This window comes from Lissotriton vulgaris, chromosome 11 (genome assembly GCF_964263255.1).
Source record: "Lissotriton vulgaris chromosome 11, aLisVul1.2, whole genome shotgun sequence".
NCBI lineage: Eukaryota > Metazoa > Chordata > Amphibia > Caudata > Salamandridae > Lissotriton > Lissotriton vulgaris.
The window spans coordinates 681,792,964-681,820,563 of NC_141699.1; the positions used below are offsets into that span (position 1 = coordinate 681,792,964).

Consider the following 27,600-nt stretch of genomic DNA (forward strand, 5'->3'; position numbering starts at 1 on the left):
AGGCATACAGTGACTAATGCTGCATTCCTGGTTCCTTTACCCTGCTTTCTGAGTATATTTCCTTTCACAGAAAAAGATGGACAATCTAAAACAAGATGGATTACAGAATATTTCATCTTAAAATCACAAATACAATATCCATTGCTTTCAAAGAGTCTCCCACAAAGGATACAAATTCTCCTGCCTCGCTTTATTCTTATCACTTAATAGAGAATAATACTCTGTATTGGTTTATCAGGGACCTTAAACAAAGATGGAAAAGTCTCAACATCACCCAGCCTTCTGATAAAGTGATCTACTGATTGATTTGCTGTAAGGTAACGTCTGTCACCTGCAAATGTTCCTTCCCTTACCTGATCACAAAGCGGGCTATTTATATTATTTACAGGCAGCAATTCTTTAATCTCAAAAATAACAATTTCTAATTCAGAAATTGTTACAAATTTTATAGATGGTCGTGAGAATTCATCAGCCCGTAATATTATTTCCTTTAACAAAATAAATGCAAGTTTGTCATGACTATCATTTCGAATAATACTTAAACAGAACTTTAAAACTTGAGACCAAGCCAAAGGTGTCTAAGACTCATGATTTAACTTCAGCCTTTGTGCTTGGATCATCGAGATTTTGAAAGGCCTAAAACGGTTTTCAAACAGAGGATTTCTAATAGCTCTAATTTGACTCACGACTCAATAGCGAGCAATTCAGCTCTGTGCAATACTTGCTATATTCATTTACCAATTATTGTTTTTTGATAGGGTCCACTGTAAAGCCCCTAAAAGGGGACTCAAACCTTTTCAGGGCTTTTACAATTGGAAAAAGTAAGGTCTCCAATTTCACTACATGTGTATTCTATTTTAAATAACTCACAAAGGTGAGACCTAAATGTCTATAATTGCTAACCTGATCTAGGAGGACACTGTTTAAATATCAGATGCATTTCTTTGGACTCTTAGAAAAAGCTATTGTCTTAGTTTTTTCAATATTAACAATAACAGCCTGATTACGAGTTTGATGGTGTGGGAGTGGGACCGCCACGCCGTCACCCCACACCGCCAAACCCATGTGCGCACAGCCCGGCACATTATAAAATTTGCAGTCACTGGCGGGTGCTTCATTGGCATTCCCATGGCAGTGCCTATGTAATAGGCACAACCATGGAAACATCAGAGGCAGTACCTGCACGGCATGGACTTGTGCAGTCCATGCTGTGCAGGTACCAGGGTCCTTGCAGGCAGGGGGGCACAACATGTGCCCCCTTGCATGCACTCCATTGCCCTGGGATCCTGACATTCTGACTTTGATATAAAGGCTGTACACCTTTCAGCTATGAGCTACATGTATTAGTCTTCCAGATTCCAAGACAGCCCTGAAGGAACATTTATTGGCTCTCAGAATACCAGCTTTGAAAACATATCTACTATATTCAGACTACTCTCTATCAATTGCATACTTGAACCGGCACATCTTTGCCATCCTGACTCAGTTCAATATATCCTCTACAGCATCAAGCAGATCCAGTCATCAGAAGACATTCTCTTGATCTGTGCAACCTGAGCTCCAAACACTAAATAAATAGATTTCAAAATAAATAGTAGAATATAAGCACTGATGAGCAGTGCTTCACCATGTTTCAACTGTCTTGCATGTTCTCTTGAGTCTTATATTTTTTACTTGTAAGATTTATTTAAAGCTCCAGTTTTTCAGCTCCAGTTATGCAAACTCTATGAGTGGTGATCTATATGATGGCACAATTCTACAAGCTCTGGTCCTACATGATAGGTCCTATTAACCTCCAACACAATAACTCCAGATGTAGATATAGAGCTGCAAGTAATATTTCGACAATCATGACTTAGCATTCAGAAAAAATAGAACGTAATCTTCTTTCTGCTGGTGCTATCAGCACCACTTTCCTAGGTGCATCCTTATGCAGGTCATTTTGCTGTGGGGATAGACAAGTCTTCCATAAGGGCCTTCTCTTTTTCAAATAGTCTTGAAAAGCAGTGCATCATCTGTCCTTCTATCCAAACGCTGACATATCGTTAAAGTGCGGGGTCATTGACACTTTTAAAGAACAAGCCAATGTACTATCTGGATATTAAATGAAATTCCCTGATGCATGTTAGTAAGAGCAAAAACAACTCATAATGCACAAAATATCAGCAAACCAAATGGGCAAATATTGGCAAGGGTTATAGTTCTATTTATGTTACCAAACATCAGAATGTACTCCAACTGCAAAATTTTTAGAAACAAACAAGCAGATTCACAAACAGAAATACTCATGTGCTCCAGTTGGACCCAGGAGTGGTTGATTGAATTATTGAATACAAACTATTCCACACCTCAGATGTTTGGATTACCCCAGCTCCTAGAACTGTAGACAAATGCTTGGTTAATTTAACTGTTCTCTGGGAAATCTTTCTATATTTTATAGATTAAACTGAAATACAGTACCAGCCTCATGTGTTTTCCTCAAATGCTTCCTGAGGTGCTCTGAGAAGAGCCTTGCTCCAGACTGACCAGTCTCTTTTAACATTAGATAAATGTTTGTATTTCTATTTCTGTTTCTTGCTTCTTCTTTTCTTCTTAATATCATATTAATGTGTCAATTCTTCTTAAGCTCAATGAGTGCTATAAATTATGTGTGTGTGTGTATATATGCATATATATATTCATGTTTCCAAAGCTCCGGCAATCCTGGCAAACACTATTGACGTCAACTCTGCTTTTGAGAGCAGACTCATTGTAGCATTCTCAGAGCACCCCAAACAGAAGTGTGGGCACTCACTGGGTCATTTCAACGATTACTCTTAATCTTCCGCCAAGCAAATGTGTTTCAGCATAACTGCCTTTCTCAACGCTTGTCATGTAAAACACACCCCACTGTCGATGCAATTAAATCCACCAAACTGCACCCCCATTGGGTAACAAAATATGGACATAGAAGAAGGATTGTGAAATTATAATTGTATACTACATTACCAATGGCCATTGTGGCATGTAGATATTGATCAAAGCCGAGTGTCACAAAAGCACATGTTAAAAAAACAGCCTTGTCATGAATGAACTATTAACCAACAACAGAAATACTTCCTGTATTATTGACATGCCCACAGGAATATATTCAGTTATCCTTCTCTAATTAAACCCTGAATGGGCTGCCAGTAGTCGCCAAGGGAGAAGTTCTTTATTGTTGCACGGGCACGACTTACTATCCTGCACACCTGTGGCAGTATTAAATCAGAAGAGAACTCTTTCACTGTAGTATGGGTACCACTTTAAATCCTACGTACCCGTTCTAGTTTGCATGTTTCTTTAAATGAAATTCAAATTATTGAGATACCCGTCGTCTTCTGCAGATGATGAAATATGGGAATTTGTCGGCAAATGATTGCAAGGTTTTAGCCCGGTGACTTACACATCCTTGAATAAATCAGTCATGGATTAATTAATTCTATGGCTGATGAGGAGAAATTCGATAATTTGAATTTTGGTGTTCGCCAACAGGTAGTTATTGGTAGGACCTAGTTTGAATAGGAAAAGCATTTTTTGACTTGGCTTTACCTTTGGCGTAGTTTGACCAATCTTCATGAAAGTTTCCCCCAAAAGTGTGAAGGTAGGTTCTGGTTGTCATGGAAAGGTTGGGGATGATCCGTGCAGTGGGGACCAAGAATTTGAGGCATGAAATAAGGATGGGTATGTAATGTTAATTCCCATAGGAACCTTTAGCCACACCTACAGCCCGAGCCGCTGAACAGACTAACACCAGGTTTGACAGGGAGGTAGATTTTGGTTCAAGGAGGTGCCTTTTGCGTATTTGGTGTAAATCCGTTCAGTAGTTTTTGAGAAATGTAAGTTTGAAATTATAGTCATACCTCTGGCCGTGAAGTCTCCTTGAGCAAAAGGAGCTAGTGCAGAGAAATACACTGCTCTGATTGGCTGCCAACACTTCAACCAGGAAGTGTTGGCAGACATCTTAAGACTTGGCTTCAAGCTAAGTTCCAAAAAAAAGTAAAAATAAAGAAAAGGGGGAAGTTTAGGAATACCCTGACCACCAAGCCATGGTCTTGGAGACTACCTGGGACCCCGTCACGGCATAAAATTTGTTTAAAATAAAAATTGCAGCAAATCTGCGATATTTGGAAATTCACAGCAAAAATGATTATTTTTACAGCCAGCGCAGGCTCTCACGCTTGCTTTAAAATAACCCCCAGTTGGGTGAGGTCCCGGGGCATACCATTAATATAAGAGAGGGGCTCACAGGGCCGTCCTCCCGGGGCTTAACAAAACCCAGGGATCGCCACCTCCCCGGGCTATTGAAACAATATAAGGGGGCTTGCAGAACCCCCTGCCTTGGGGACCGCCACCTTCCCGGAGCTGTAACAACGAAAATGTTGGGGCCCACTCCGCCCCCCACAGCCCCTGGGACAACCACTTCCCAGGAGCGCTTTTATTTAGCCCACCATAGCAGATTCGGTCCACCTCTTGGAAGCTAGAGCATTAAAGATGTTCTAGCTTCAATAAAGTGGAATAGAAATGTTTGCAACTCCCACTGTTCAAAAGCAATGCTGGTTCCTGCAGGAGGCGGGGAGCTGGCAGGGACCGTGGGGGCCTGGAGGCTCCCCCACGGTCCCCAATGAGCTGGCCATGCCCCGGGAATGGGGTCCCAGGGCAATAACGGCCTGGGGAGGGGGCCACACTGGCACCCTCCCGATTTAAAAAAAAAATGCCCTGGAGGATGGGGTCCCCGGGATGAAATAGGCCTGGGAAGTGGGGCAGCGCGTCCCCACCATGTGAAAAGTAAATACAAATAAAGGCTGGGCTCCGGGAGATGGGGTCCCGGGGCCGCAATTGTCCAGGGAAGGGGGCCACGTGGCCCCTTTTCTTAAAAAAAAAACAAAGCGGCAACTTGCGGGAGGCCCACATCCTTTCTCCACCACCCTGCTCATGTGCCTCCTGGCACACTGCTGTTTGGGGGAGAAGTCCCCTTGGCTGCTGAGGGTCTTTATAGGCCAAGAAGACCTTCTGTTACCTCCATTAAGCTCCACACAGTGGGATTGCTGAGAGGTGGTCAGAGGCCATGCCACTTTCTCCTCCACTCTGCAAACGCACCTTTCGGGACACTGCAGGTGGGGGGATGGCGGCCCCTTGCCTCCTCAGGGCCTCAGGACTAAAGTTGATTTTTTTCCCCCAAGCTGTAGTGCACCTGGAAGTGCGTTTGGAGAGTGGTGGAGAAAGGAGGCATGGCGTCTGACCATCTCCCCGCAATCTAGCTGTGTGGGCCTTACTGGAGGTACCAGGAGTGGTAGTTGGCCACTAAGGACCCTCAATAGCCAAGGGGACATCAACCCCCTACTAGTAGTGCTCCAGGAGGCATGATTGCAGAGGGGTGGAGAAAGGGGCGTGGCCTGCTATCAGATCTCAGCAATCCTGCTGTATGGGACTAACTGGAGGTAGTAGGAGGGGTAGTAGGCCCCAAAGGACCTTCAATAATCATTGGGACTGCACCCCCCTATTGGTAGAGTGCCAGTAGGCAGGTTTGCAGAGTGTTGGAGAACTGGTGCATGGCCTGCTATCAGATCTCAACTATCCTGTTGTAAAGGACTCACTAGAGGTAATCGGAGGGGTAGTTGGCCCCCAAGGATGTCCTTGGGGTCCAACTACCCCTCCAGTTACCTCATTAAGTCCCACACAGGAGGATTACTGAGAAGTTGTCAGAGGCACGCCCCCTTTCTCCACCACTCTGCAAACGTGCCTCCTGGTGGTCTACTAGTTGGGGAATGTTCTCCTTGGCTCCAAAGGGACCTTTGGGGTCAGGAAGCCCTCCTGGTACCTCCTGTAATTCCTACATAGTGGAATTCCTGAGATCTGGTCAGAGGCCCTGTCCCCTTTCTTCACTACTCTGCAAATGTGGTGACACAAAATTTGATAGAAAGGTAGCTCTGGTCCAGAAGAACCCTTTTTTGCTATTTGGTGTAATTCTATTCAGTACTTTTCAAAAATTAACTGAAATCCAAATTTGTATGTCTAGGAACACAACCACTCACACAATAGTTACAGATATAGTTATCTCAAGTAACTACAACTTGTGCCCTAAGGTTGCTACAACTCATGCTCTTGCCATGCACTGCTAATTACACCACATATGACATCACTCTGACATCTTCTATGACATTCTTGATAATATCACTGCAACATGTGCAGTGAAATAGTTGATAAGAAAACTGTGCATGGTGGGGTTTGAGTTATAGTTACCTTAGGGCACGAGTTATAGTTACTTGAGATAACTATAAGTATAACTGCTAAATTTCTATGGTTTTAAGTGTGTAATATCTGAACCTAACTATAATATTCCTGTAACCTTTGTTTTTTTTCGGTGAATATATACATATTTTAATTGTTCCACAAAATGCTGCTCGCTCAAGCCTTCAGAATCAAAAAATGTAATTTATTTTTACGCAACCACAGTAAACTGATACACACATTTTGGCTCCCAAGCCTTTCTCAATGTCAGTGAAACAAATCAAAGCACCTCCTTATAATAAACATCAATGTCATTGGGCAGTCAGGTCATGTTAAACATTGAAGAAAGACTAAAGTGCATTTTGCAATCTAGCTCCCATGTATACAGAGGCCATATTGTAAGGTGACAGGAATATAAGACTAGAAACAATGTATCAATGAATTACATATACTCCACACATTATGAATATATATATCGCCTCGCATGTCCACCGCGGTGGAATCAGGAAGTGGTTCGAGTTTCCAGGGGATATATGTATGTACATATATATATATACACACACACACACACACATATATATGTATATCGTTCGACACCTTCTGTTCACAAGGCGATTTTCCACACCAAAACAGACAAAGGACCCCGAAGCAGCAGATGTACTTAGTGGGAAGATTTATTAGCTCTTTCAAATGGTATTCCAGGCATGACGCGTTTCGGTTAACTAGTAACCTTGATCACATAGCGACACTGCAGTTAGGTGCATGTTTAAATACTCATTTTTTTCAACTATTCCAATCATGTGATGCTAAACAGTGAGAAAATACTTCTGTTGACCTTATATTCCTGTGTATCAGTAGCGACCAGTTTAAATATTTGCTAGGTTCTGGTTTACATAGTTATACATATATATTGCTACTTGAATGCATAATAAAACAATGTGCAACATTACGCAATAAATAGCTAAAAGTTGTATATGAAAAGACCTAATTCTCATTTTCATCATATTGGCCATGATAAATTAAAGCGCAGTATTCCCTTGTATTAGTTGAGGAATTATAACAGCATAAATGCTTGATGATTGATATGTGCAATATGACGCATAGGTTATGTAAATATTTTATGTTTATAAAACTCTATAAAATTATTTGATATGGAGTTAAAACATGTTAATATAAATACCTATAAAACCAAATGTGTGCAAAATCACGCTTATTAGTGCAAATTATGCTTCTGTGCAATTGTTGCAAATAAGTTGATAGATAACAAGCCATTTTAGTCAGAACCTTAGTCACAATGTAAACTGTAATAATCATTTCAAATGAGCTAAAACTGGGTTACATGATGTTAAATATATATATATATATATATATATATATATATATATATATATATACACACACATACACATACATATATATATGTGTGTGTGTATATATATATATATATATATATATATATATATATATATATATATATATATATATATATATATATATATATTTGTTTACGACTCCTGCTCCACTCCAAAACAGGCACCAACACCACTGTAATAGTTAATTCTTCAACTTTATTGCAACACGATATGGCATGGATGGCGTGACGCATTTGGCAGTCTCAACTGCCTTGTTCACAATACTCAGATGATCACATGATTATTATTTAAATACCAGTCACTCAGTCTTTTCACACATTCATCATGGAGATGGTAAACATACTTCCAACTGTTTTCTTTCACCTTAACACAATTATTTCCTCAATAAAGTTATTTTTTCCAATGTTGTTTTTTAAATGTTTTTCAAGAGACTTTTTTGAGCTGCGATAAAGTGCAAGTGCTTACGCATCCAAGTGTTTATAAATTCCCATACGTACATACATTGATTTAAATTACAAATAAAATTAAAATAAACTTCCTTCAATTCATATTTGTGATAAAATGAAAGTGCTGTACAAAAAAACATTTTTCTTCAATTTCCATCAATTGACTTAAACTGAGAAAAAATCTTTTAATTATAGCATTTGTTGTAAAAAAAATTACTCAATCACAAAGTGCTAGTGCCATGGTATTACCTATCTCACAATCTTACATTTTAATATTCTGAGACAAATACTTTTTGTGAATAATACCACTGAAGAAAGACTTGCAAATATATATTTGTTAATATTATTCCCACCTCTGCTCCTTAAAAACGATAAGTGCTCTAGAGCTCTATATTAGTACATGCTGAATATGCAAAATCTGTATAATATAAACTTTCATGTCCTATTCTAAAATTGGGTATTCTCTTGAATACGAGTGTGTAAAGAGCTCATCCTGTGTATACATTAACTGTAGCTCTTCTTCTGTATTCAGACCTGAGCGGATTTTGGTATTCAGGAGAACAATATACCTGGCCTCTAACTACCTTAATTTGAGCTCCCCATCTCCTCCCCTCCTATTCTTTGGTACTGAATCTAGAATGAAGTAGCGCACACTTTCGCATCTGCCTTTGTGGTGTTCTTTTACCTGACGGGCAACTGGATAACTTTTGTCATCATTTATGATTGCCTTTAGATGTTGTAATATTCTTGCATGAGCCATATGTATGGTACTCCCCACGTACCATTTTGGGCAGGCACCTTGCACTACATACACTACATAATCACTTCTACATGTGTAAATGTTACGTATCTTCACAGGGTTTTTCAAAAGTAGCGAACAAACTTTATTTTTAATTACACCAAATTTTCATGCCTTGCATTTGTGGCATTTCCAAAATCCTTCGCTCCCTTTCAAACATGTTTTCAAATTTTGCACCTCTGGGCTAATCACTACTACTTCCTGGTGCATGGTTTTTGCTCTCCTGAAGGTAAGTGTTGGCTTGCTTTTCACCAAACTTGATATTGTCGAGCCCCTCTTAACTAAATGCCAGTGCCTCGTCAAGATCTGTCTTATTTTCTGGTGATGCAGATTATACCCTGTTATCATCCTGGGCATTTCTTTGTCCTTTGCTTCTTCTTTTCTCTTTTCTTTTTACTGTGTGCAAAGGGCAGGGACTCACTTGACGTTTTATCTGCATTCTCCTTTGCATGTTTCAGAGTTACTTTACTATAACCTCTTTCTGTGAACTTCAATTCTAGTTCACCTTGAGCCTCTTCTAAAGTACCCTTATCAATGCAATTTCTAAACATTCGCATATGTTCCGTATAAGGTATTCTTTGTGTTAGTTTGACTGGGTGAAACCTCTCAGAATGCAAAATTGAATTGCCATCTGTTGGTTTTTTGTATGTTTTAGTGTGTATTTTGTGGTCCTTCACAAAAACCACTAAATCGAAAAAAATACCTTGTTCTTGCTAATATGAGCAGTGAATCTTAGATTCAAATTATTCTTATTTAATTTGGAAGCAAAGGTCTGAGCAGATTCAGGGGTACCGTTCCATAGAATACACAACTCATCTATGAATCTAGTCCATAGTACTATATTTTCATTCCACTCCTTCAGATGTTCCACTCTGAGCACCTGCTCCTCCCACCTTGCCATATGTAGATTGGCATAACTTGGGGTGGAGAAGTTGCCCATAGCAGTACCCCTTGTTTGTTTGTATGTGTCCTTCCCATACATAAAAAAGTTATTTTCCAAGCACCACCTTGTCATTTTGAGCAGCATATTTGTGCCAATTGAGAACCAATTGTAGATAGAGACTGTTGTTAAGTTGAAGCTATCGACATCGAAATGCCCGTCAGACCTGACTTACTGATTTGACTCGCTGAACGAGATCTGATTTCCAGGAACAGTTTCTAAGTCTGACATATAGGACTTCACTGAAAGCGATGCTGAGGCAAAGTGTTTCAAAAGGGGATGAATGACGGAGCGTTTCAGCAAATCAAACACTCACCCCCAGTCAACTGATCTGGGTTTAATCCATCACCATTATTTAGCTCACTCAGCCACCCCAGTTCAGACGTGGTCATATGCAAATCAGTCTGACCCTGTGCCTCATGGGAACAGTCCAGCCCGAACTGCCACGCCATGTCTTCCCTGGACCGGAAACAAGCATCCTGGTACCGGTTTCAGATTCATAATCCTCACCAGCCAGGCTACCTTGAATCCAGTGGCCAAGTGAGCAAGGGACTCACGTCTGAGCATACCCTGCCAATTTAGGGCGAACAAAGCGATACAAAAGGAGATGATGGACGGAGCGTTTCAGCAAATCAAACACTCACCCCCAGTCAACTGATCTGGGTTTTATCCCTCTCCAAAGTGATTGACATTGAAACTCTCCTAGGCAGGGACGATGGACTTCGCCTGCTTTGATTTTTCCTGCTTTTGTCGACAACCACAACAGGACCCCGAACTTCAAAATCACACCTTTGTCAGAGCCAGCCTGCAGCTTGCCAGTAAATGAGTTAAGGATGACCTGCTTTTCTCAAGAAAAATGTCCAAGTCCAAAGGTAACTCTTTGACCAGGACCGACCTTGGCCTTTATCACAGTCGGCCTCAAAACTGGCCCTTATCTGGGTCCAGCACGAGCAGTTACTCTTGTTTGGTGATGTGTGCTTTAGGGGGTTCAAATTTATTTCAAACTTTAAAACCTCATAACTCCAGTTCCCATTTTTGGATTAATTTTGTTCTGGTTTTATTTTGTTCATTAGAATATACTCTATTAAATAAAATAGAGGGGGCCTTTACTGTCTTGTGTTTTCAATTTATTTGAACAGTTTTTATACTTCTACATGTTTTACATGTTTTTAAGTTAAGCCTGCCTGCTATGTGCCATAGCTATGAGGGGTTGAACTCGGGTTCAAATTACTGAATCTTTTACTAAACTGAAAAGAATAGTGACATTATTACTTGTGGTGGACTATCATCAACTCCAATAACCTACATTCTCAAACTGATGCAAAAACAAAATCCATTAGTAATCTTTTGAAAAACGTGTGTCTGATTTCTCATTCAGAATCAGTTAATGTGTGTTGTTCTATAAGTTTGGGAAAACCCATTAGTTGGTGGCTAGCATGTTTGATTGTCTTTAACTGAGAAAATAATTTTACTGTGAGATCTTGTATTGCTCTGATGTAAAATTTGCATGTATTTTATTCCAGACTTAAGGAAGAACTTTGAACAAGACCCACAAGGAAAGGAAGTTCCCATTGAAGGGATGATTGTTCTGCATTGCCGCCCTCCAGAGGGTGTGCCAACTGCTGAGGTAGGAACATTGCAGCTCTGTCAAAAACAGAGGGGCCTGCACTGACCCATTTGCTGAACTTCTAATGACTATCCGGTGGACTGACACGTTTGCCGATTTTGAAAAAAAACATTGTGTTAACTTTGTTATGGGCATATGCTGTCTCCTGGGGTGGCACTCGCCAAGACCACTGCAAGATTATATTGAGAGAATAGAAAGTAAGATTAAAATCACAAGTAAAATTTCAATATAACACTGGATCTATGGTGGAATGCTGTTCGAATTCTAGAAGATCAATGAATTTATTTCTAAAGTTTTGTTCAGCGCTGTAACGTCACCTTAGTCACTTTCAAGTGAGGTCTCAGCCATTTTTCTCCCCTATCTCCAATGAGGTTACAAATATGATCCAGCATCTTAATCGGGAATATGTAAGTAGAGGAAGAGAGAAGCCTTTATTAAAAACCAATTTCACTTGATATTCTTTAATTTCCCTTTCTTTGTGTCATTAAGAAATACTATTCATTTTCCTTTAGCCATGTTCCAGGGAGGAAAAAAAGTTATAGTGCATCTCAAAGGGATTGGCAAATTTTAAATTTGCTATTTCAACAAGATGGCAAAAGTATGTAATTCGTTTCAAAATATTGAAGCTGTTAGTGACATTTTTCCCAATTCCATAAAATCTTTGCACTGTGATTCACATTGCATACTACATTCCATATTTAATTTACTGATAACACGCAAATGATAGGGAAACCTTACACATTCCATGACTGTATTTAATTGTTAAAGTGCAGTTACACTCGGGATCGAACATGCTCTCTTCTTAAACAGCTCAATGGAATAAACAAACAGATGAATTTTGGTCAAAGCACAACAGGTTCACAGTAAAAGAGCATCCTGTTACTAAGAAGAGGACTGCAGGGAAGGTGTCTTGTGGTGTGTGAGTTAAGAATTTGCCAACAGGTCGTTTTTGGCTCACCTCATGACATGAAAGAAGGACTATTTCTGCTTGAAGTCTTCTCATGAGTACTATGAGGAGAATAGAACCAAAAGTGACTGGCCTTTATTAAGAATCAGATACAGTCCTTTCAGTTTCAAGAAACTCAAAGTAAATGCATCTTGACAGAGGCGTGCTCCCCCTCAGACAGATTAGCTAGTTCTCATTTAAACATGCTAGGACAGAAGTAGATTTAGTCACATAGACAACTATGCTAGACATGTAACTGACACTAATCTCTATTCTTGCCAGTTTATCAGTACCACTGACAAGTCGATAAATCTTTCGACTTACCCATAACCAAGTCAGTGTCTGGATCTGAGGTGGCAAAAACGTGTTGTACAGAAAAGTTTGAATCAAATTTTACTTCTGATTCTCACACTCCTCAGTATTCTAATATTTTGGCTTGTCTCTTCCATTACCTACAGCGTCTAACTATGTGTAAATCTATTTTGAAAAGTCATACGAAATTGTTACATTTTGGGGCAGACTAATTGGTGGTATGCAAAATGATGTGAAACTTGGTTTACCAGTATCTCGAATAAAAATTCACGCCAAAAATTACCTTGTGTCAAAAGAAAATCCTAAAGCATTACCAAAAGAACAATGGATCAGGGAGAACATGTCTCTCAGGCAGGACTTTTTGCATCAACAAGTCTCCTGTGACTGAAAATTATGCGCAAACAGCATACTTCAGAAACATTTCAAGGAATTTAGTGAATTTACTATAACACAAAATTCACAAAGTTTGCTGATGTAATTACATTTTCACCCAAACCTAGCCTTTGCTTGATCCAATTTGGACAGTATAGCTCAAAGTGCTTCCCTCCATTACCTTTAAACTGTAACATAAGCAACCCAAACTGTGTTTCCTCATTATGTTTTCCATTGGAGAGATGCTGCTTTTACCTTTGGGCCACACTCTGGCCACTTAAAGCATAAAAGAATCTGCGGCAAATTCTGAATAAACATGGCGTTTAAAAAAGATGCGGGTTGGAAGGAAATGTTTCAATTAAAAAAAAAATTAAAAATACAGCAACGAAATACCAGTCTCATCTGATTAAGAAGTTTGAGATTTGTTGAATGGATGATATGTTTGTTTTAGAGGCCTTTAATGGCATCTTCAAGATGGTATGTTGTATAAAAAAATATTTGTAGAGCGCACATTCACTATATGGTTTCATGGTACTTTGTAAAGAGAGGTGGCCAGCTGCTCATTAGATCATTCATTCATATGTCTGAGAAAACAACCAAGTTTTTAATTGTCTCCTACAATGAGAGTAGCAAGTAGAAGATCTGATGTTAAAAGGGAGTGAATGCCAAAAGTGGGGGACCAATTCTGCGAAACGGGATCCACCAAGTCTTTACCGTTTAAAGGTGGGGATGGCCAACAGGATCTGGTGAGATGCCCTAAGGGCCCGTATAAGAGGGAGTGGAATGTTGGGCAACGTTTTACTTTAGGGTACAATGTTTCCAGTACTAGTAGAGAGAGGCTAGTAATAAAAGCGTACGTTACTTGATAACTCTGTAAACAGATTACTGCAACTGAAGCACTGACTTTGTTCCTAGTTAAATTTTTTCAACGTTTGGTCATTGCTAATTGCTCTTGATTGGGGTAATTTTCGATGTAGATGAAAATAATTGAAACTAGTTTAAATTGATTTGAGCACAAAAGACTAAATCGCATCTAAAGGAAGGAAAAAGATATTGCGTTTTTTATGTTTTTTTACCCCTCCATCTGCGTTTGTATCCGAAATTTAGAGAGTTCAGCAACTAAACATGATAAAATCATACATTGTGTGAATGAGGACTAATTATATTTCTCTGAGTGTCACAAAGTTGCTGCATACATTTAGCAGAGGACATTTTTCGCAAGTACAAGCTGTAATACAAATCCGAATATTTTTGCAATAATTCAATAACTATCCATTTGAGGATCAATTGTGCATAACATTTAGGGATCAACGTCTTTTGTTTAGCTACAGCCTTCATTTCATAGAGATGCAGATCTCAATGCCAAAGCAGTCCTCAAAGACAATAACATTCCACGAATGGCATCTAAACAAAGCACAATAGAGGACATTTGACTGAACCCATTGTGCCCTCGAGTGGGATTACATTGTACATAGCAGCGCTAATTGAGAGCGTCGAGATCAGGGTGCATTAGCAAATGCACACAAAGCCTGACTTTGGAAAACAGCAGAGCTCTCCGTGATGCTTAGATGTTTGCCCTTGACTGCTCCTGTTCCATTTAGGAGACACAAATTCACAGTGCGCATACCAAAGAAAAGACAACTTCAGATGATATCAAGGTACAGCATTTCTCTTCATGATTTTTAGGTTTCAGTGTGATATTTTTGGTTTACTATTAGCTTATGAATCAACTTTTGTAGGGCTCTCACCTTCTACAGACATGGCCATGGGTTTTTAAGTCAAATTGTCTAACTGCGGGAAGAACTGTTTTAGGACTATGTGCAAACTGAAAGCCGCCAATGTCCATCAATTGTTTAGGTGGGTAGGGGCTCTGAGGTCCCATCAGAAACATCTATGAAGCTACCAATTATGTCAGCAATTTTAGCAGACAAAATTTCCTTGCCAATGAAAGCCTCTGTGCTCAATGCAAAGCACCCTAAACTGCTTGTAGCAACTTCCTATACTCCCCTAGTTCAACCACCACTCAGTAACAAAAGTTAATCATCAAATAGTAAGAGTGGGATGGTGGTTTTACCCGTGGACTGACTTTGGGCATCAGTTCAGTACCACGGACACCAGCAGTGGGGGAAGGGATGCATTATCTGAAATTATGCAGCTCTCCATGCTGATGCATAAGCACTCAGCTCCAGAATATATCTGAGATGCTGACATTTGTGTGTGGGAGATTTTATCTGGGAAGGGTTTCTAATCATTTGTCATAGGGTGCATGGCCCTTGAGACTTTGTTTAATTCCAGCAAGTTAAGTTTTTTTGGTCAAACTATTGATATATTAATATTCAACTTTCTTGCAATTTCGACAACTGCCATAGGTTTGCAGTGATTCATTTTCTTACACCTAAACAATTAGCTTGTTTGTAAATGAGGGGATGTGTTAGGCATGGATCATGCAGTCAAGCTTTCTTCTTGTGATTCTTACTTACATCAGTTTGTCTTGAGTTGGGATTGGGGAGTTTGCCTGTAATTGGTATGTTTCGGTGTGTTTGTAATGTGCTAATGTATTAAAGAGCAGACTATTCCTCCCTTTCTCAAACTTTATCTTCAAGGTTGTGACTAAAGTTTCATTTGAAGGAAGAAAATTGAACTCCCCTTGTTACATTGCCTCTTTCCCTATTATGGCCACTACCCTGACCAAGAGGAATTGTGAGTTCCTGATTTGTATGATAAGCATTGATCCACTGTTCCGATTACTCTAACATTATGCTAGGATTCAGTGGCTATACACGCATGCGCGCACACACACACTCACACACACACATACTAAGTTACAACTGAATTATCCAGGTGTAAGTTTAGCAGTAAGTGTAGGAATGTGCACTGGTACTCCTTAATTTGATAAGAGGTGTGGAGAAGACAAATGCTGTCATGTGAAATCTCTGTAATCCATAGGCATATACTATAGAATCTAGAGGCTTGCAACCACTATTCAAAACGGGTCCAAATATTTTAGCATCGATCTGTATGTGCACAAAAATTAGCAAATAAATGTGGTCATTCTCTGTTTCCATATTAATCTCTGTCTGATCCACCGTTTCCCATCGTAAATCGTCACAACAGAATATTTGTTCATTATCCAATCTTTAATGCCTCGTGTACTTAAAAAAACACACACATTCCTTTCTCACCTGCCTCTTGTGCATTCTTTGCCTCGTCTCCTCACTCCGTTGCTTTTAAATAATATTATATTTTTTAATTCATATACCGCTGTTTAAATTATGTACAGCGCATTCAACATAACTGTTGTTTCAATGCAACACAAGAAGTCAAATAAAGTTAATGTGCATGGATTTGAATAGCACTCTGTATTTTCTTGATTTGAAGCTGTGCCTCACTGTTTAGAGTTAAAGCACAGCTTTTTCTGTAGGCACGCTGATTTTGGCACTATGTGGCCATATTGAACAGTTTCTGCTCCGAATGGCCTTTATGCATGCCCTCAATACAGATTCTATGCACATCACTTTCCATTATGCAGTACAAAAAAAACAATCTGAAATGATTCATTAAAACGTGTCAATTCAGTAGACAGTGTGTTCAGTTTAAGATACAAAAACGCTCATAAACCATGACACACAAGTTCATTTATTTTATTTTATAGATAAAAGTGTAAAATTTCCCATAATAACCGCAACTCGCTTAGGCTACTGAAGTTGTAAAGTTAATCACGGCGAGACAGAAAGCTTTATATTCTAAACCTTCATATCAATCTTACGCGAACTGCTAAATGTTTCTCCATTTAGGAGGTGACGCCTACGCATAGAAGGGACAAAAGTTCTCCTCTAACTCCGTTTTATGTGAGGACAGCGAAAATAGAGTATGTTTTCTTCTTAAGTGGATTCTGATGTTTGGGCATTTTAAGTATGTTTTTACTTGCATGGAGCTGAGTTCGAATTGACACACGACAGGTTAATATTAATTGAAGCCATCTTACTGAAAGAACAAGGTCCTCTAATATTATTATTTTTAAATCTTTATATAATCGAGATTAAAATAGATCAACCTCATTATTGTTAGGCTAATGCATCACAATAATTTTACCATTGGTCTCGGTTGGTCTCACTGTGGAAGAATATGTGGTTTGTGGACAAATTGAAGATCAAATTAGGAAAAATATGTGTGAATGTCTGCAGATATATTTTTTAGAATGAGCAAGGGCAGAAAGCACAAAGCAACTGGCAGCCACAGAAATTCAAGACCGAATCTCTTACAAGAGGGCCATTTAAAATAATGGGTGTGTAGCATTTTACCACACCTTCCCATAACAAAGGAGCCATCTTTGCTGTTTCTAGCAAAAATTGGCTGTTCCTAGCCATAGATGGATACCCAGGATTGCCTTCATGTGGAACAGGCCCTACTTTGAGGTTGAACCCTTGAAACTGCCTGTTCTCTAGAGACAAAGTAGGTAAATAATTCTTGAGAAGGGCTTGACGTTTCTGACTTAAGTTCTGGAGAAACTTTAACCCACATTCCGGAGCCATGAAGAGAAATTAGATAACAAGTCTGCTTCTGAAAACTAGCCTATCTGCATGAGCGGCCGCTAGTACTGTGAAGTGGTGAGGCGGGGGGGAGGGTTTAACACAAAAATAGACAGATTAAAAACATAAATTATAAAGTCCATACCTGTTCTGATGGCCGCCGCCTTCCTCCCGAAACACGCCTTCTTCCAGGAACTGCTGCACACTCCCAGCGCTACTCACATGCTGGGAATGCCATTCCCAGCATTTGACCAGGACTGGGATGGGCCTGAGCGCATCAATTGGGAGCACAGACATTGACTGGTAGCCTAAGTTGGTTTCTCCACCCAGCTGTACAACACATCTAGGTGGAGAAAGGGTAAGTGTGCATGACGGTTTGGCTGGCCCTCTGGGGCCAAACCATCATGCGCACTTAAAAGTGCCTACCACTCCCCCTTCCTCCCTGGTCTGGGGTTTGCTGCAGCGTCACTGTGGCTGTCCCCGTCCCTCCCTCAGGTGGCAGGCAGCCTGCAGAACTCAAAATAAAATTATAACAAAAATGTTTTATTATAATTTTATTTATGTCCTTGCCTCTTCTGGCTTTCTGCCGGGGAGGCGACGCTCCTCCGCCATAACGGAGGAGCCGCTCCTGCCTATCTGTTGCACGCGGCAGTGGGTGAAATCAGACAACAGTGCGTAGAATGCAGTTGATAAACAGTGTAAGAAAGCACAAACATTTTGAGCAGCAATGGGACCGTAGTTTGAAAAATGTTACACTAAAATGGCGTTAATAGTGGGCAGCCAGGGTAAAGCTGCAGACTGTGCATGTGGTGAATTAGGGTTAAGACTGCCCTGACTGGCTTACTATTCACTAGGGCCAGATGTATCAAAGGGTTTTACTCATTCTGTCTCTACAGGAAAATGTGTTCATATATAAGGCCCTAGGTCTCCATTACTTCATAAAAATCTTCTGAAATCAGGTACCATATCACAGCAATGTTTCACTGGCACAACATACATTACAAATACATTTGCTGCATGTTTTATACCTGTATAATAATACAAAATTAAGCAAACGGAATTTGCTCCAGTCCTATCACAAAAATGTTTTCCACCAGTTAATAATAGATGAAAATATAAGGAACCATATATGACCCACATATTGCTGGGAAATCGATCCACCTTTGTAGTGAATCACTGAGTTTTAACAAATAAATCTAAATGGAAGAATACATTTTTATATTTAAATGCAAATCAAAAAGAATTTTCACTATTTCAAACTGTTTTCCACAAACGTAGTGCCATGCTTCGTTTTGTTGAAGAAGAGGACATTTATTTTGCCCCTGTCCTATAATGTAAACATCAAAAATAGTGTGAATTTTGTTAGCTAAAAGTTTCCCCTGATGCAGACATCACACGCTCTATACTCCCAAACAGCATAAGTTCATAGGCATGGCACCCTGAATACATCAGAGCAAATGGGATGCAACCCCTAAGCTCACATCGTTTGCTGTGCGAACCCCCGCCCAGCACCGATACATACACATACCCCTTTTCAATGTATCTCCTCAGACTTTATGCCGAGACTGGATTCCGTGATCATTTTTTGCAGTTTTGCAACTTTTGGCTACTTAAAGTGAACCAAAAGATGACAACTTGCAATGAGGTTGCGCTTGTACTGGATTTGGGAAACATGGAAAGACATTATTAAATTATTTCATGGCATGGACAGTGGCGGCTGGCACAGGTAAAATCGGTGGGGAGGTGGGGTGAGGCGGGGGCGGAAGGGGAAGTTGACAGATGACGGGGTAGGTAAAATTAAATAAAAAAAATAAATAAAACCACTTTCCTTGTACTCATTGGGCATTAGAGGGAAATGAGGAGATGTAGGCAGTGGAAGGATGTTACCTGAGCAGTTTGCTACCTGACGTAAAGTGCTTTAAAGCTTCGGCAAGAGTTTTAAGCACCATAGAAATGCAATTACGATACAATACAAGAAGTCACTCTGTTGAATCTCTGTAGTGTGAAAGTGAGTGTAAATGACTCATTTCTCTGTGCAATGTATGGAAAACTAGCATTGTATCTTACTGAATTGCAACTCTGCACAACATGGTGTCAAAGCAAGTTGATAATATGGCCGTTTAATGGAAAATACAACTGTCCTGATTCACAAATATTTTGCTTTGAGTTTCTCTTGTGGCACTAATGGCTCATCTGGAATCCCAGGCATAAGCCAGGAGCCCTCCTGGCTTACTCTTAAAATCAGGCACTAATATATCATACTAGCGGCATTTAAGTCCTCGATACCTCCCACACATGGTATCAAATGACTCCCCCCCCCCCCGTCACTCCTACCCCCTTTCTCCTCTTCGACACACCAGGACACGTGTTGAGATGTCTACACCTTGTAATTTCATCTGCTTCTTCTCATCCAGTGTTATACTACAAATATTGCCTCTACACCACAGGCGCTTGTTATATCCTGAGAGTTGGGCTTACATTTATTGGTATTTATGTATTTTAATATCAACAATTGTATGTGCCACAATTATGTAAACATCAAGCAATTGTCAGCTGTTTTATTAAATGTTTTTGTTCTCCCTCCTCCTTTTCTCTGTATTGCTTCTCATTATGAAAAAACTAGTAAAGCTTCTTGAACAAAACAAAAATAAGGCATAAGCCAGGTGTACTACAGGTCACACCTATTCACAGCAGTGGCCCATGCAGGTAAGAGCAGTGGGGCTGGGATGGGGGGGATTCGACATATGACTCGTGAGACAGTTAAATAAATAATACATTTTCCCTCGTCGTTGTCTGTCGAAATCCCCCACACCCAGCCTCACCGCTCTTACCTGCACGGGCTGCTGCTGCCTATTCATTTCCTTCAACCTAGGCAAGTTCTTTGTGAATTTGGTCCATTATCTTTACACCACCTCACAATCCTTCTACCCTAGTATCTTCCTTCGCTACAATGTCACTTATCTGTGACGGCCTTGTGCCATTCCGGTGCCTTACAAATGTCAGGGTATAACAAAGCCCGCTTCCCATCCAGATCGTCATAATACAGATTGCCTACAGAATCACAAAATGTCTCACAATGCAAATCAATTTAGTGGAATCTATTCATGCCAGGAAGGCTGAAAACCTCTTAAGTCAGTGCACCTGCATTGTACACACAATACCAAGGAAAAGAGTTAGTTATTTTTCAGATATAAGTTACAAGAAAAGCTTGGCATGCAGATCTTCCTCATTGTGCCTTCCAAGCATGCGGAGTAACAACAAGTAGGTCATTAAGCTGAGAAAAAGGTTTTTTTTTAAATGGGATCATATCCATAATGGGTTTTCAGAAATTGAAAAAGGAGTTTTCTGTCCAAGGCTGTTTGAGTTGATTGATTTCTTTCCACAACAACCAAACGTGATATGGAATATCAAGAAGGCAGGACTTGTATTGTACTATGCATCCACACAAGGATCGCACTGCGCGTTAACAAAAAAATTTACACATTGCATTGTTCCACAATCCAACTATTACTGGTTGTATCTGATTTGAAAAAAGGCTCCGCACTAGCAACTAGCAATCGTGTTCACACTCTCCGCGGATAATGCCTCCTAGTGCCTCTGCCCAGCGGCATGACAGGCTGAGAATTGGTGGTTCCTGTGAAAGTCCTACAAGGATGACATGCTGATAATGAGGTTTCATCTTTTCTAGGATGGAAAGGTCAAAGGTTGACTTCACCTTTCTGATTTCAGGCCTGTAGTCTGCAGGCTACGTGGTTGTGACAGCTTTGTGAGCTGAGCTGTCTATCTCCCGCATTTTGCAGACATGAGGTTAACCACTGCGGGTAAGCGGCGAGCAGGTAGGTGAGTGACAGATCAATTGGCAAATTTACCCAGCACAAGCTCTCTAAGAATGTGAAAATTATTAGGACAAATTGGAAAGTCAGTTTCTGAACATTGCCTTGTGCCGCCTTCTGTATACGCTGTAGGATTTCCTCAGCAGGATCTGACGAATTGAGGTCGTGGTCCAATAATAGTGGAGACATCCTGAACTAGTCACTAATGGCTGAAGAGGTGCACAGTGGGCATCAGCTGCCATTTGAAACAGTATCAAAAGCACTGTGGCTGCTGTCTGAAGAGTAAAAACTCCTTGAAAATAACACATGCCACTGAAAGGGCTACAAAATGACTAACTGTTTCTCCTTCCTACACATGCTGTAACCTTTAACTCCATCCACAGAATTTGTCTATTCACATACTTGAGTCCAGTGACAGCTCAGCAGGCTGCTGGATTTGTCTCTTTGCTTCATCAAGTATCTCATGAGAGGGCATGACAGATTTTGGCTGTAGTGTTACTTCATCAGAACTGGATGGAAATTCTTTCAATCTTATTACAAGTGCCATATGATATAATGCAGTTGTAATAAGGCAGACAGAATATCTGTCAAGTTGTGATAAAGTAATCCATATGCAAAACTCAAAATCAGGCCCTTCGTCTTTGCATCAAGGCTGGATTGACAATATCGGGCATCAGGCATCGGGCATTTCCCCGGGAGGATGGAAGGGTGAGGGACCGCTTTTGTTACTGAGGGCTGTTTTTTTTTTTTTTAGCAATGCTGCAGTTTTAAAATCATTGCAACATTCCTTGTATATCCAACAGTTTTCAGACAACAATAAAAGTGCCAAGTTAACTCTGGTGATCAATGTACCTGCTGGAGAGGGATCTGAGGTTTGCCTAGTGGTAGTTTTGACTCATCTAAGGTAGCGCAGCGGGTTAATATGCCTGCTGGAAAAAGCATGTACCATGATGATTACGGAACAGTATTTTATATGCATAGCTCAGTGGGTTAGTGCTTTTGTCACAGAGATCCTTTTGTTACTGTGCAGTTCAGAAGTTACAATCGTATTCTAGGTTAGAACGTTATGTTTTTTTCTCCACTGTCTTTCATTGTTCTCATTGTTCTCATTTTGCTAAAGAGGGTTTGTTTGGGTACAAATAAATTCTTACTAGTAAAATCAACCCTAATATCTGTGTTATGTACTGAATCCTGAGTTTGTTCTTGCCCAGACCAAGGACTCTTAAAAAATGCCTACCAGTATGGATGATATGTGAATCCTAAATGTTGTAGTCCCCTTCGTCTTATGTAATATTTTCTATACACTGATTTACACATGTATGGTTCATTGTCTCTGTGTGGGTGTGATGAAAAATGCTTCAACACCCTACACTGGTTTGAGGGGAGCTATAAAACAAATTAAATACATGTGAGGGGGAACATCCTTTATGACGCGGATGTTACCCCGCGCTACCATTATGACACGTCTCTTACAACGCAAGTCGTCTTGCACTGGAGGGCGCTCAAGGACAAGGAATAGTTAATTTACTATTCCAACACCTTCCCTACTATCCACGGGGACTGGTGTTGGAATAGTAAATTAAACTACTCCTACGTCCGCACCCTACAGCGCAAGTCGTGGTAACGACTTGCGTTGTAAAACACGTGTTGTAACGGTACGCGTGGTAATAGCCCACGTCGTACCGTCATACATCCCATGGGAGAGCAGGGCTATGGAGAGATGAGAGGCACAGTTTGAGGGTGATAGTGAGGGTGTCATTGAAGAGCACCCAATAAAGATCGAGGTATCCTGGGGCACTGTAAGGTGTCATTTACTATGCCATAAAAACGAATGCAAGTAAATATTTGATGAAAAATGTGTTGCAGAATGCACCATTTTGCCCACATTTTCTTTGGAGAGAACCCCCCTCCAAGGTCCCCTCGTAGTGGTAAGGTTCACTTGTTGTTCTTGCTCGCTCTGCACTGTATAGGGGCTGGTCTGTCTGATCAAATTTGCCAGGTGGGCTTTGATTGCCCAATCCAGCCCTGCTGTGAATATGGATTGTGTGCATTAAAACATTTGCTTAGGGTCTCATATTTTGCATTCATTTTACACCCAATTTGCTGTGACTGCTCTCTTGCCGGACTTTCCAAGGTTTACTAACTTTCTGTGAACTCGAAAAAAAAACACTTACAGTTGTGATATCGCATTTTTAAAATGTGTGGTAAAATGTTGTCCAGAACCCTGTTCCAAGCAAAATGGTTATCTAGGTTTCATCAGTTCAACAGCACATTCACATCGTTATAATTTTGATATTTCATTCTATGTCCATTGTATGTGCTCGATACATCACCGGGCAACATCAACTGTGTTGCAGTCAGTGTTACAGGAAATAGAATGACTCTTTGGTCCTGGGGTGTGAAATGACTTCTTCACTCCAATTATTTCTGTCTTTCATTACCAAATCCGGGTGTCGCGGGACTCATTATCCCTCCTTGCTTTAGTGCCTAGGGCATTCTTGCTGATCATTCGCACAACATGGCTAACAAATACATACCGGCGGATAAGCCATGCCACCGCGAGCAAACATCTCTATCCTCATTTATCTTCTCACCAACATGCATATCAGCCATGTACATACCTGACAACTCACATGGTGCCACCGCGTATCAAATGATATTGGCGCCCGCCACACAGTCTCCTAGTGAGGAGCCGATATCACATGGTGGCAGGAAAAAGTAGCTGAAAACCACTGTATATATGGGATTTCCAGCTCATTTTCTGAGGTTTTAAACTGCTGATGTCTATTAAGCGGTGTGAAAACACCCCAGGACATCGACATCAGCCTCAGCATGCTTCTTTTTTTGGTGGGACCAGGGGGGTTGGGGGCGGGATGAGGTTCAAAAGTGCCTCGTGGGTACTTCTCAGCATGAGGCCCCACCCCCTACTCTCACTGTGAGATTGTTCTTCAAGTTGGCTAGTATGCATGCAGAAGTTCACTTAAGCATACCTCACCCATCATTGCCTCAGTTGGATAATCTGTGAACATACCTCCCAGCTGAGCAGCCACTCTTAGGTAAGCAATGGAAAACCTTGACCCGAAGCAGAACAAAACAATCCTTAAGTGTGCACCTTACTAGTAATGCTTCACACAAATATATAACAGAATTTGGCTGCCAACTCCCCAGTATAATGCATTATGAAACACAACCAAAAACAATGATACCTCACCCATCATTGCCTCAGTTGGATAATCTGTGAACATACCTCCCAGCTGAGCAGCCACTCTTAGGTAAGCAATGGAAACCTTGACCCAAAGCAGAACAAAACAATCCTTAAGTGTGCACCTTACTAGTAATGCTTCACACAAATATATAACAGAATTTGGCTGCCAACTCCCCAGCATAATGCATTATGAAACACAACCAAAAACAATGTTCGTAATCCCCCATGACTCTAGTAATCAAGAATCCGAAAGTGGCAAAGGTTAGCCAAATTCAGAAAGTGCCAGGGATAATTCAAAAGGTTGTAATTCACAAGGCAAATGCATGTAGCAAAACATCACATAGTAATCAGGGCGGCTCCTCCGTTGTGGCGGAGGAGCGTCGCATTCCCCCCATTCCGGGAAAGCCAGCAGAGGCAAAGGACAAAATTAAAATCTCCTGCTGGCTGGAAATGCGAGCCGAGGGAGGGGCATGGCCACCTACACTGACGCTGCAGTTGCAGCACCAGGGAGGAGGGGGAAAGCCAAACTATCATGCACACTTGGCCTTTCTCCGCCTAGGTGCGTTGTACAGCTGGGACGAAGAAATCAACACAGGCTCCCAGTGTTTATCTAAGCGCCGAACCAAGGTGCTCAGACCAATTTCAAATAGTATTCCCAGCATGTGAGCAGCACTGCAATTGGGAGCTGGGAGCTTGTGCAGTGTGCAGCAGTTCCTGGACGTCAGGGTGGGGAGGATCAGGAGGAAAGTGGTGAACGTCGGAGTAGGTAAGTGCATTTTTCTTTCTTTCTTTCTAATTCTTTTGGTTGTGTGTTCCCCCCTCCTCCCACCCCACCACTTTACAATACGATTGGCCGGTCCTGGTTGCAATCAATCTGGTAGTTGGCAAAACATTCAAGTGAAACTCGAAACCTTTGAAATCCACCTGTGTGAGAAAGTTCAGGCGTGGAATGAATTTGTCCTCTTTTTCGTGAATTTATTCTACCTGGGTGGACATCTCCGAAATTTCACAGAATTTTGGGGTCTTTCTTTTCTCAACACTTCTAAGTAAACTGGCGAACCAATGAAATCATAACAAAGCAATGTATACCACAAATCGACAACATTTTAAAGAAGTGGGGGGAAAAAAACACTTTGTCTATTGTTTTTGACTCACTAAAAAATCCAAGATTCAATAAGGCTCAACAGGATGTCATATTTGTAGTCTTAGGCCAGTGACTCTGTTTAACCCGTTCCGTGCTCGTGACGGAACCTCTCCGTCACAAGCCCCGGGTGGGCTGTGCTGGTGACGGAGCGGTTCCGTCACGCCCGCTCGCATTACCTGCGTGGCACTGATTTCGCGCCTGCGCGGTGCATTCTATTGAGCGGGTGGGGCCGTGACGGAACTGTTCTGTCACAAGCACAGCCCACCCGAGGCTTGTGACGGAGCCGTTCTGTCACGAGTACGGGTGCGCCGCACTGCCCCCCCCCGCACTAGTGCTGCGGCAGGATAGCCACCGCAGCTAAGGGGTTAACACGTCCAATGACGCAGCTGTTATGTGTGCTACCTCAATGTCTTGATCGGTATGCTAATCGGAACATATTTTGCCTCTTATTATACTGAGTGACGTAATCTGTGTATTGGAAGGTGTGTTTATTCTGAAAACCAACTGCTCTCCAAATGAACCGGGCTTAGTTCTCTAGTCTAGACCGAGACATGGGGGCTCATTACGATGTCGGTGGATTGCCCCCGCCAGGCTGGCGGTAGCCACCGCCAGCCTGGCGGGGCAATCCGCCCGACATCCACACTTGTTTTCCCCCCCACCACATAAGTATGGCGGGGGGGACCTCGGCGGACGGAAAGACCGTCCGCTGCTTTTCCGCCCCGGTCGCCTTGCGGCCGGGGCGGAAAAGGAATAATATGATAGCGGTGTCTATCAGACACCGCCAGCCATAATATGATGGTTGAATTTAGGTGCTTTCCGCGGCGACGATGCCGCCACGGAAAGGAATGCGTTCTTCACTCTGGGGGGCGCCCTGAGGGCCCCCAGAGTGAAGTATATGAGGGGAGGTGCACACAAGGGGTACCTGTGGTACCCCCCTTCATTTGCATTAACAAAGCGGCAGGCACCGCAGAGAGCACAGTGCTAAAAATGCAGGATGTGCCCGCCACTGTGGCAGGCACATCATAATACCCCCCACGGGACCCCTCCCATTTTGGCGGGCGGTCCCGAATTCCAACAGGATGGCGGGCAGACAAAGTCCGCCCGTCCTCCTAATCACCCCCATGGTCTTGGAACCATAGAGTCTGCGGATGTTCAGATCGCGCGCGGACTCAAACAGATTTCTTAATTAAGAATTCTTAATTAAGAAGATTGCCTTTAGTTTTCATCCGCGGAAGCTCCGTCGGGTCACCCAGGTGTTAGAACTGTGTGATCTGAATCGCTTGCAATGACTCCAATCTGCTTGACTAATATTCCCAGTTAAGGTTCATGACACGCTTCCGAGGCACGGCCGCGAATCATAAAAGTGCGTCGCTTTATTTGAATATCACAGATGAGTCAAGATGGTGGTATTGTGACAAGGCGCAGCATGGCCTCCAGCTTTACAGCAGGGGGGCTTGGCGGGGGGCCTTTCAACAAGAGCTTATATGAGGGGCTCTTTGTAAACATGCTGCATAATCCTGATAAAAAAAATATGACTATTTATTGGGTTATGTGAAATCTAAGAAGAACAACATGTTTCCCGTGGCTTCTAGAAGGCGAAGGCATAAGCCTTGCCTTTCTCAATGTTAAGACGGCTCTGTGGGTTAATGTGCCTAGAGCAATTTCAAGGTCACAAGATAGGGTGCAATACTCACCTTTCAAAGGGTTAGCAAAATAATTAACTAAAATATGCAATCTGAGCTGTAAAACTCTTTTGGGCCTGATTCACAATGGGAAACGAACATGTTTGTGCACGTTTACTTTTTTTCAGTATTGACAAACCTGC

General features: G+C 41.4%; 1 protein-coding gene across 2 annotated transcripts in view; it reads left to right on the top strand.

The window, feature by feature from the left end:
* UNC5D (unc-5 netrin receptor D) overlaps nt 1–27,600 on the top strand; it is a 703,309-nt gene that overhangs the window by 83,018 nt on the left and 592,691 nt on the right. For both annotated transcript variants that reach the window (XM_086943775.1, XM_086943776.1), the window contains exon 3: nt 11,331–11,434. In XM_086943775.1, the coding sequence (XP_086799901.1) occupies nt 11,331–11,434 (104 nt within the window). The remainder of the gene's footprint in view (nt 1–11,330; nt 11,435–27,600) is intronic.